Below are 12,247 nucleotides of genomic sequence, written 5' to 3'. Positions count from 1 at the left end.
TGTGAAGAGGAGTGAAAATGTGCAGATCCCACGTTGTGGATGTGTTGGATGTGAAGCCGGGGGTGCTTTTCCTCTAGTACATCACTGTGATCATAACAGCTTCCAGCTGAAACACTGTTGCCTCTGCTACCTCCCCCCTGGAGTGCTCAGATGTTAGCGAAGTCCAAGCTTAAGTGTGTTCTTCCCTTACTGTGGTAGTTTGAACAAACATCCCACATAGGCTTATGTAGTTGAAAACCTGGTCTCAGGTCGGTGGTACTATCTGGGGAGGTTATAAAACCTTTAGACGGTGAAGCCTTACTAGAGGAAACATGTCTCTAGGGTGGACTTTGAGGGTTTCTAGCTTCACCCCACTTTCTGCTAGCTCTCGGCTTCCTGTGTGGTGAAACTGTGATGCTCAGCTTCCTGTTCCTGCCTTTGGCCCACCATGACCTTCCTCAAATTATGGACTTGCCCTCGGGAACCCTAAGCCAAAACAAACTCTTCTCTAAATTGCTTCGTTTGTGGTATTTTATCCCCTCAAAAAGAAAAGTAACTAATACAGCTACCTAACAGAGTAGTTGACTCAGTATTTAGAAGTGTGCAAAAATAGTGTGGGAAATGACATATTATCGGTAAGTTCTTATAAGGCTGATGTAGTCAATTGCTCATTTAAAAATATAGCAATAGGTCATTATGCAGAGGACGGGTGGAGCTGTGAATCCAGAATCTCTTAGCACTATGGCCAGAGATTCACACTCTGCAGAAAATGCTGTAGTGACTACGCCATAGAGCCATGATGTTATAGTGAGTACTCCATAGAGCCATGATGCTGTAGTGAATACGCCATAGAGCCATGTTTCCCCACAGAGATACAAGACAGTCATTCATACTCATGAGAATTTACTCTTGGTAATCTGTGATAGGTGATGTGGGAAATGACTGACAATGAATCAAATGACTGAAATTTTAACCATGAAAATGTACATTTAAGATGAACTAACTCTGAAAAGACTTACAGAATCCATCTCTAAGACAATAGATAAAAACAGAAAGAGAGAAAACAAATTCTCAGCATCAGGAATTCTAGAGACAGAGCCAGGCGTGGTGGCTCAAACCTGTAATCCCAGCACTTGGGTGGGGATAGCCCATCAGCAGCAGGATAACTGATTTCAAGGCCAGTCTGAGCTATGTAGTGATCTCCAGGCCAGTCAGGGCTGCAGGATGAGATCCTGTCTAAAGCAAAATAAAACAAGAGCTCCACTTACAGCCTGGGGATGTAGCTCAGTGCCTGACTAGCACTCATGGGGTCCATATTCAATCCTTAGTGCAAGTAAGAACAAAACTCAACAACCATTGAGTGTAGGAGTTGAGGTTGCATTAGCGATAAATCCTGCAGGCATTAAGCAAAGGAAAACGAACAACTTCATGCTAGTAAATATGGCAACTTTAATTAAGTGGATGAATTTATTAGTAAACATTTTTAGTAAACTCCAGGCTCAGAGGATTCAATGACAAACTAATAAATCCTTTAAAACCAGAAGAAGCAATAATAAGGGTAGGTCAGTTCTTTCAGAACAGGACAATTTTCTTCAGGCAGACGAAGAAGGAACAATTCCTATCTTGTGCTATGAAGCCAATTTTATACTCTATCAAACTATGATGAAAATACAAGAGATTTATATACGAGCATTCCTTATGAAGATAGACGCAAGAATTCTAAACAAATGATTCACAAACAGAATTAGCTACACATAGGAAAAAGATAATCGATCAGCTGCCCAGGAAACGAAAACTTGGTTCAATGTTCAAAGTCAGTATTTTTCAAAATGTCGAAAGAATCAAAGAGAAAGTAAATGTCCTTCTTTGTAAGTGGCAAAAATCATTTACCAAAACTTAACAACATACATGACAAAGGCTCTGAACAGACTAGGAATTAAAGGGACTCTGTCCGATGTGATACCTTTTAAAACAGAAATACCCTTAGCTGCTGTGAGATTCTGGATGCCACGGCTGTGTCTTGGCCAGAACATGGCAGTTTGTAAGCCTGCTCCCAGTCTCTGGCTCTTATATTCTTTCCACCCTCTCTTCCACAATGTTCCCTAGGCCTTTGAGGGGATGGTATAAATGTCTAATTTAGGGCTGAGCACTCATCCATCACTTATTATTAGTGCTAAGTGTGCCTAAGAATGAGTTTGTCAGTGGTCAGCCATGGATGCAAGACTGGGGTCCTGCTCTTCATTGCTAAGCTATTTGCTTCCACTGAACTCCTACTGGTGACCCTGACCCCACCAGACTCCAGTGGATAGCTCCAATTCAATGGTCACACAGACAATCCTGGTTAAACTAAATGGGTCACAAAGCAAACCCGAAAGTCACAAATCTGGGAAAGGAATTCCTATGGTTGGGGGTGGGAATGTTAGGGATGGAGGGAGATAAGAGAGGAATCAGAATATATCATATGAAATTATTGAATAACAAGTTAACGTAAAAGAAAAAGAAAACAGAAAAACGTACGAAGGCTGGGGTGCCGTTCAAGGGCCCAGTGGGGCAAGGTTTGAGTCCCAGCCCCAAACAAGATCCTAACTAGTTTTTAATATCATACTTAATAATGAAGCACTAAAACTTCCCCTGAAGACTAAGAAGGAATAACTTCTCTCATCACTTCGTAACCATTTGGCATTGTTCTGAATTCCTTACCAGTAAGTCAAAAACAAAGTAAGACACGACAGTTGCAAAAGAGAGAAAAAAAAACAAAACAAAACCGAGACTTTGTCTTGTTTAGGTACGTAGACAACCCTACAAAATTTACAAAAAGCAATAAACAGACTTACATACACACATGTATATTTGCATATGTATATATACATATCATAAATGTCAATCTGCAAATGTTATTGCACATATCCCGTTACAAAAATAACTACAAAATAAAATTAGAAGTAATTTTACCTGCAATAGTACTCAGCGACTATAACAATGTATATAACTTTCATTCTAAAAACCACAAAACAGAGCTAAGGTAAACTAACAATAGGGTGCGATACACCGTGCTCATGATGGGCAGGCGATCATCAACGGTCAGTTCTCCCCAAGTGAGCTTTAAATTTCCTTGTCATCATTCGATCATATTTAAACTGACAGGTTGACTATAAACATAGATGTTCAAAAAGAGAGGAAGAACAGGAACCTGCCGGAAGACGAGCCCCTCCTTCACCTGAGCTGCTGCAGCACGGAGCCCCCCACTGAAATGGGTCTAAACCTTCAAAGGAAAAGCCACTCTAGGCCACTGGCCTAAAGTAAAGGGGTAGGAGGGGCATCCTTTGCCTCTTTTTCTATTCACTTATTGGGCTTTGAGGAGCCACTACAGCATTCTGCAACCAGAGGGGCGTGAGCAAAACCAGTACCGTGGTCCTGATCCGGGGCTTCCAGGTTGTAGCCGTAACCCAGCAGCGTGCGGACCGCCTCCCGGAGACTGTCCTTGTTCGACTTCTTGGTTCTGTCATCCAGGAGGGTGTAGGGGACAAGGCGGGGGTTTCTTCTGTTCTTCACATCCTGCAGCAGGGGAAAAGGCGTGCAGTCTTCTGAGCCAGGACAGCGGCAGCCAGGCAATTACTCTACCCTACGAGCTATATCCCCAGCTCAGTTTCTAAACTTAAAGAAGCAACGTCAGCTTCTACCTTACCTTAGCATAGGAGGAACTGGAAAGGCGGCAGCTATGAATATGTCAGAATTCAAAATCTTAGAAGCTGAAGACTGTACACAGCTTCCTTGATTTTCTTCACCTACCCAAACTCTAGAAGTTGCCCAGCCACTATCAAGAAAGAAGCTCTAAGCAAACGAACAAGTATGCCAACTGGAAACGGGGGAAGGGGAACTAAGAATAACAAAAGTCAGCGTGACTGATCTCCAGCTCGATCCATCTGCCATGGTCACAGGCAGTAGGCTAATTTAAACACCATTTCCTAGCTCAGTTCTCTGACAAGGATTTGATACAAGAAGGGTCAAATTAATACTGGGCACCCATCAGGGACTGGGAGTCGCTGTCAAACATAGGCTGTCTTGTCTTCTGTGGAGAAAATCCAATGTTATAATCAGCTACTTTGAGTCCATCAGAGCTTAAAAACTATGCAGCTCATTGACCCTGTCAATCAGGAAACCCAGGAAATGCCAGGAATATTACAATGGTAACAGAAGTCATAACTGGTGTAGTACACAAGAGATACCAATTTTAAAATAGAGAGGACAGGCTACAGTACTGGCTTGACAAAAAGATTTTAAAGGAGGTTAGAACACTTAATTTTAGGGCAGATGGAGATTCATTATCTCTCAGCAGCAATCACTACCTCCTGTCAGTCACTCACTGAAACTGCTGCAGGGTTTGCAAAGGTTAGATACTTTTGTCTTGTTTTGAGGTTAGGTTTCATGTAGCCCAGGCTGGCCACAAAGTCACTATGTAGCTGATGATGACCTTATAGAATCCTTCTACAGCTACCCTCCTGAGTTCTGAGATTATAGGCAGGAGCCACCATGCCCAGTTTGTGCAGTGCTGGAGATAGAACCCAGGGTTTCCTGTGTGCCAAGAAAACACCATACTAGCTGAGCTAAGCCATCAGCCCCAGAATCTTCATATCCGGAGAAGCAGCATGAACTCCTAGTTCACCTTAGCATAGGACTGTGAGGCAGTGGATGCACCCTCAATTCACTGACACCACACACATACGTGCGCGCCACACACACACACACACACACACACACACACACACACGTGCGCACGCGCTATGAGTTGCACGGGGAAACAAGACGTTGAGACAGGTGGATTCCAAGTTCAGTGGCAGCCTCAGCTACACAGTGAGACCTTATCTCAATCAAACAAAACAAACGAGCTCTAAGGGCTGACGGGGGTTCTGGAAGGCAGGAATGAGGAACCTCTCTCCATCTCTTCTCCCTTCCCTGAACCACAAGCTTGTAATGAATGCCTGCATGTCCTACCACTTGGAGACAAATCATCTAGATTGTTAGTAGGGTGGTTCTGTTCCAAACTTCCCCCCTAAAACCAAGCAGCCTCAATAAAGGCTTTGCGCCAGCAACACAGACTTCCAGTCCTGCTGCCTGCCGCCTGCTGACGTGGTGCTGAGCCTCTCCCTGAACGTTTACAACCCAGAACTCTGAGCTTTGGGGAATTTCACTCTGTGTGATGACATGCTGGGAGTCTGACCATATTGACGGAACTCCTCTGGCCTCTGCACACAGATGTTTGTAACTAACTGTGCTGGAGCAACAAAGACCAGTGAAGAGACAGATGGAAAACGGCTATCCTCTTCTGTCCATGTTTGCAGCCTCCTTCTGAGCCAGGTGATGTCACCAAGAGGTGGGTGGAAACTCAAAGACGCCAGATTTTGGACACTTGGCAGCAAGCATGTGGGGTCAGTAGTGGGGGTTGGGGCTGGTGGGAGCCCTAAGAAGGAATGGGGAAGGACTTTATTAAGAGGTTCACCACAGTTGCCATCTTTATGAGGCTGGGGGAACCACACACACACCCAAGAGGGCGTGCCGTCCTGCACGTGGTGGGTATCAGGGAATCTTGGCTTGTCTGGCAAACCCAGGTGGTCTTCCAGGGAACTGGGGCTTCCCTCTCACAGAGAACCAATACACTCTATGTTCCTTAGTATGAGGGTGGAGTTTCAAACACACACATTCATGCACGTATGCACACAGACACAGGCACATATATACGTGAGTGCACACATAGGCACACAGAGTTTAATCAGATTTAGTTTAATCAAATTCTTATTGATTGTGACCAGTTTAACTCAACCTCCCCAAATTACTATTTTGTGGAGGCAAACCAAGCCTAGCTTTCTTTAGTCTTCCAAATGGCCGAAGTCATGAGATTAGAAAGGCTTTCAAAACACATTTTTCAAATCATCTTTTAGGCTATATATGGAATCATATTCTAACTCTTTGAGCAATAAATAATCTATTCCCTGAACCCTGAAACTCTTCTAGTAAGGGCATCCTACCATGAGTTGCTGTAAAAAGGATGTGAAGAGTTTGGGCTCTGGTGTAGAAGACCTGACCTGTACCACTGATACATATGCAAATTAAGCAATGATGTTAACTATTTTGCTGATGAGGGAAAAAATAGCACAGAGAATTTTAGTAGTTAGAGAAATAAACCCATGGTTAAGGGGCGAGGCCATACTGCCTGCATATAACAACGACAGTCAGCTACTTCTGTGACTCCCCCTCTAACAGGCAGTAATCCATGGTCCCAGATCTCCAACTCTGCAGTCTACAAAACTTTTTTTTTCTTTTTCCTAAATTTAACAAAAGCTCCTTTGGTAACCAGATCAGATGCAAGGCTCTTCACAGCCTGGGTGTTGTCCTGCCTACACTGCACAGAGGAAGTAATTTACAGTCCACTGCACCCCCCATAGTCTGTAAGACGGGACAGAGCACATTACCCCCCCGAAAACAAAGGACAGCAAGAAACTTTAAAATGGAATTCTACGGCACTGTGAGTCAGGAGCTGTGAATCCATTTTATTAGTACTATGATTTGATCTTCATATTTCAAAAGATCCCCCTAAAATGGTGCTTCTGGGAAATGACTGTGCAAAACCATGCTACAAACCATTTGCTATACGGGTCACTGTATCCACAGCAGGTGTTGTCATGATTCCGATCAGAGCTGTTATTAATGTGCCTATGATGGTGGCTGGCACGTGCATGCCACAGTCCATGGTGGAGGCCAGAGACGGCTTTGTGGGGTAGGAATTCTCCTATTCTCCTTCCACCTTTACGTAGGTTCCAGGAATTGAACTCAGTTCTCCAAGTTTGAGAGGCAAGCACTTTATGTACTGACCCCTCTCACAAGCCCAGTGCTGAACAGGTGCCTTTGTGCATATGTATAAAACATTAAGATATCGAGATGAGTTGTGTGTGTGTGTGTGTGTGTGTGTGTGTGTGTGTATGAGTGTATTGCCTGCATGTGTGTAAGTGCACCCATGTCATGCAGTGCCCATGGAGGTCAGAGGTCAGAAAAGGGCATCGGATCCCATGGAACTGGAGTTGCAGAAAGTTGTTAGCTGTCATGTGGGTGCTGGGAATCAAACCCAGGTCCTCTGCAAGAGCAGCCAGCACTCTTAACTGCTGAGCCATCTCTCCAGCCCCTCTAGATGAGTTTTGAAGAAGTCAAGATTTCATCTGTTCTGTTGGAAATGCTACAATTCCACTAACATGCCCCTCAGCCTACATGCTGAGATTCCCACATACCTGCTGGATGCCGTAAGTCCAGCCCTGTCGGATTCGGTCCCGGGCCCACACATTGTGAGCATTTTCTGCCAACTTGTCTACCATTGCTTCCTGAGAGGGGGTGAGTTTTACAAAGCTCAGATCCATTGGAGCAGGCTTGTATCCACTTGTCAACTGGTAACTGCAAAGCACACAAAGAAAAGCTTAGAATCACTGTTATTGAAATACTGTGATGGTCATGTCCTGTCCATCTAATCCCAGTTGTTCCATTAACCACTACAATGACCAGAGGTAGAGTGGTCAGCAAGCCTGAGTCCCCTCGGCTTCAGCTTTTGCTGCTTAGGGGGAAAAGCCACACCATCCTGACATTTTCATCTGCTCACCAGGAAAACAGGAGGCTGTTTACCAACCTCTGAAAGAGGTAAGGGACTTTTCAGTCTGTTCCTAATAGTTGAGGCTTTTGGGAGGGTCAAAATGAAGGTATTGACCATCATGAACGACACTTAAGGGATTTCTCTTCATGTAAAGTTCTTTTAAAGATTTATTTTATTTATGTATGAGTGTATGTGTATATGTGTGTGTGTGTGTGCGTGCGCACACGCATGAACATGATGCCCTCTGAAGTCAAAAGAGGGGATCAGATTCTCCAGAGCTGGAGTTACAGGGGTTCTGCTTGATTCAGGTTCTGGGAACTGAACTCTGGTCCTCTGTAAGAGCACCTGGCACTTAACCACTGAACCATCTCTCCAACCCTCTTATGAAGTTGCTATTCTCTTCAACTTTTGTTTTGTGCACGTGTATATGTATTCATGCACATGTGTGTGTACATGTGTGCATGTGGCTGTATAGGCACATGGGCGTGTGTGTACATGCATGTGTAGATACATATGTGTGTGTGTGTGGATGTGTAGGCACCTGTGCATGTGTGTATATGCATGTATGTCAATGTGTAGTTACATGTGTGTTGTGAGCAAAGTTGATGTCAACAGTCTTCCTTAAATACTTTTCACCTTATTTTTGAGACAGGGTCTCTTGCTGAACCTGGAACTCTGGTTTGGCTCTGCTGGTTGGCCAGGGAGCACCTGTCTCTATCTCCCCAGGTCCGAGATTACAGGCACACAGCACCACACTCAGATTTTACATGAGCATGGGGGATCCAAATCAGGGGCCTCTGTCCAGCAAGCAGTCATCAAGGGCACATAGATGACAAGGATTCAACACCAGCCTATGAACTTTGAGTAAAGCTAATGCTAACATAAGGCATCAAAGGAAAAAATGCTTCCCAGGAAGCAAGGCTACCAGGAACTTTCCTGCCTTATTTCACACTAGGGAGACATTTCTGAAAGATGGAAAGAGGGATGCCTTCTAAATACAACATTACAGACAGGTTCTAGTTACGTGTGAAGCCAGATAACACTGACAATTTCTGAGTCCTCTTCTTAGAACTTTTTCCCCAAATTTCTTTGATCTAGGATGGAGCTCAGTGAAACCCAAGAATCTGTGTTTCTATCTGCTAGTTTAAAATTGGTTACTAACTAGTTCACACTCATTTTTCTGTGTGTATGAGTATGTGCATATATATGCATGCTCCTGTGTGTGCAAGTGTGCATTTGTGTGCACACATGTGGAGCCCAGAGGCCAGCTTTGGCTGTTGTCCCTCGGGTGTCATCCATCTTGTTTGTTCATTTTTTTGAGACAGGATCATTCACTGGTCCGGAATTCACCAGGCAGGCTGGGCCGAATGGTCAGCATGTCCCAGGGATCTGCCTGTCTCAGCTTCCCCAGTGCTGGGTTTCCGAGTATGTACCACCATGCCAAGTTTTTGTTTGTTTGATTTTTAATATGGGGAATCAAATTCAGGTCTTCAAGCTTGCAAGGCAAGCACTTTCCCAAAACAGCGATTACCTAAGACCCTAGCCCTCAATTTATTTTAACTGAGTGTCTATCGCCCTGTAATTTTAAAAAGAAGAAAAAGAAATGAACCTTAAAGGGGTTCATTTAAATAATTAATAATCCTACCCAAATTAAAGTCATGACCAGTTTGCCTAAAGGTTTTTTCCTCTACCTATTGGACTTCATTTCACTTATTAAAAATAAATGTAGTTATCTTTGAAAGTCATGAACTCAACCAGCTATATTTGAGACTGCCCACATAAGGAAGACTTCACCAACATCAGGTGACAGCTCAGATCAGACAAAATGAGGCACATGCAGGGCGTCATGACCATACACAGCAAGCGGCATCTCTTAGAGATTACCAAAGCCTTTTGTTTCTTGTGGTACATCTGAACAGAGAAACTAGGAGCTGAATCAGAGGTTGGGGAGATGGCTCATGAGTAAAGTGCTTGACAGGCAAGTGTGGGGACCCGAGTTTGGATCCCCAGCACCCGCATAGAAGCTGGCGACTGTAGCACCCATGTCTGAATCCCAGAGCTCCAAGAGCAAGATGAGAGGCAGAATGGGAGACTCTCCGAAAGCTCGTGGGCCAGCTAGCTCGGTGTATGCAGTAATGAATGACAAGGGAGACCCGTGTCAAACAAGGTGGAAGGAGAGGACCAGTACCAAGCTTATCCTCTGACATGCTCGCCATGACACCCACACAGGCACAGACACACACGTGAACATGCCAACACGCAAAGACACACACAGAGAATCATCATTAAATCAAAAATGGATTTTTTTTTTATTTTGGTCTTTTTGAGACAGGGTCTCCTGTAGCCCCAGCTGTCCTGGAATTACTATGTAGACCAGGCTGGCCATGAACTCACAGAGATCTGCCTGCCTCTGCCTCCCAAGTGCTGGGATTAAAGGCATGCACCACCATGCCCGGCCCCAAAATGGATATTTTTAAGAGACAATTAAGTGTACTTTGGCAAATAATGTTCATTTCATCTTGCTAATGTTATTTAATAAGGTTCACAGAAACCAATCAATGGCTAATATGAATTAATCTTTTCTTGTGATTAAAAAAATAGTTAAGCCTTTTCACTAACAGAAAAATGATGTTAATCTTGAAAGCTACATGGCTTGAAATAAAGTTTCACTTTGGATCCTGGAAATTTACCAGAAATAAAGGAATGATTCCTATAACAATTCTCAGAAAGCAAAATTCCGTAGCCCTCCAAAAATAGTTCCATCATTACTAAGTAAAATAATAATTGTGCTTGGCTCATCTTAAAAGGCATCTAGCATTACATTCTGCCTTCTAGAACTTTCTAGAAAAATCATACCAGAATCAGCCATTACTTTGGCTTCTCCTTCCATCTACTTGTTGAACAGGTGGAGCTTTTACTACTCTTTACTGTGCTAGCCAATCACCCTACAAAATTAACCCCCAAAGAATACATATAAATTTAAGCATATATGTGTGTGTGTGTTTGCAATCCCCTCACTTAACAGAATACCAATGTTTTTTGGTAATCACTTCCTTTAATTTTATGTTGACATATATATATACTCTAATAAGATAAAATGAAACCCACAGTCTAGGTTTCAGTGTCCTTGTGGTAAAATTTCTTTTTCAAATACTCTGGGAAAAAAAGAACAAAACAAAATGAAACAAATTTCAGCAAACTGCCAGTTCCACCTGCATCCAATTACCAAAGGTGTAAACAGGAGAACTGATGGCATTCGGCCCGGCTGATGGTGGTCATGTAAAGCTGTAGTTCCATCTTGTCCTACATCCCCACCTGACCCCTGTCCTTCCTAAGCAGATCTTCTAATTGAGCCTAAAACACCAGTGTGGCAAAGCACGACAGAATATGGGGCACGAAGCCAGCTTCCTGCCTCCCCAGCACACTTGTTTAGCATAAATCAAGTTAAATGAAGCCTGGAAATCACTGTGTCGTGAAAGATGCACGGTAAACAGGAGAAGATGAAGTCCGGGTTCAGAGGGTGTTAGCTGTAAATTTCAGTAGCACATCAGCCCTGCCAGTGCCTTGGAACAAATGGGAAAATTTCAAATGACTGCACAGGAGGATGTGAATGGCCGGTTTCCGTAAAGCGCATCCTGTAGAAATGAGCGTCTGGCTGACATTTTCACAGAAAGGGCATCGAGAAAGCTCAAAGGCCATGCTCAGGAAAACAAATGCAGCAGAATTCATTGGAAATAGACATTAGAAAGGGAAAATTTAGGGATTTTTTCCTCTACTATTTCACTCACTTGTTTGTTTAAAAATAGACATATAGTATGTTGTCCTATGCCCCACCCCTACCCTGTCCCTTTTAAAATGTAGACTACTTTATCCCTTAGCCCTTCTGCACCAAGGCAAAGGGTCCCTGCAAGAGAGATCACTAAGAACAGTTAGTAGACATCACATGTTATAAAAATATGGGGAAGGACACAGGATAGTGAAGTGGAGAGCAAGCTCTGAGAGAAAATGAAATGCTGAACAGTTCCCAGCCGTCAACGCTGTCCTGGAGCATTTAAGTAGATCCTGATGGTAGCTGTCTAACCAATGTGGATCTGTTTTCATGAGCTGTTCTAAGGACAAGTAAAAGGTGCCATTTCAAAAACCAATCATGGGGGGCTAGGGAAATGGCTCAGCAGGTAAGAGCGCCTGCCGCACAAGCCTGGTGACCTGAGTTTGGATCCTTAGAACCTAAGTAAAAAAGATGAGTGCAGAAACATGCCTGTAATCCCCACAGTAGAAAGTCCAATGTGGACATGGAGTATCTCTGTGGCTTGCTGGCCAGTCACTCTAGACAACTGGTGAGCCCAAGATTCAGTGAGAGACTTGTATTTAAAATAAGGTGAGCATGACTGAGGAAGACAGTGACCTCTGGTTTCCATATGCACACACAACGTGTACATGCACACACATATACCCACAAAGATTGCTAAAAACAAAAACAACTTTGCTCTTAATCACATTGAACATAGGATACTGTGCCATGAAATCTCTGCCATTTAAAGGACAAGTGAGTTGCCTCCATCATCATAGAATGCACCTGCTGCTTTTATTTCTGTTGCTGCTTAATACTGTAAATTATTGTATTTCAATACTGACAAC

The 12,247-nt window shown here is 43.6% G+C and overlaps 1 protein-coding gene across 1 annotated transcript in view; it reads right to left on the bottom strand.

The window, feature by feature from the left end:
- The window catches only part of LOC103743548 (ryanodine receptor 2-like), a gene marked incomplete at its 5' end in the record, with an annotated part of 111,152 nt that overhangs the window by 92,655 nt on the left and 6,250 nt on the right, over positions 1-12,247 (bottom strand). Inside the window, 2 exon segments of the mRNA XM_029569232.1 lie at positions 3,387-3,534; positions 7,257-7,416. Of these exon segments, the coding sequence (XP_029425092.1) occupies positions 3,387-3,534; positions 7,257-7,416 (308 nt within the window).

The sequence above is a fragment of the Nannospalax galili genome, unplaced genomic scaffold, assembly GCF_000622305.1.
Source record: "Nannospalax galili isolate Female #2095 unplaced genomic scaffold, S.galili_v1.0 scaffold562, whole genome shotgun sequence".
Taxonomy (NCBI): Eukaryota; Metazoa; Chordata; class Mammalia; order Rodentia; family Spalacidae; genus Nannospalax; species Nannospalax galili.
Note: the sequence above shows the minus strand (reverse complement) of the source record. Positions and strands in the feature narration are given on the sequence as shown.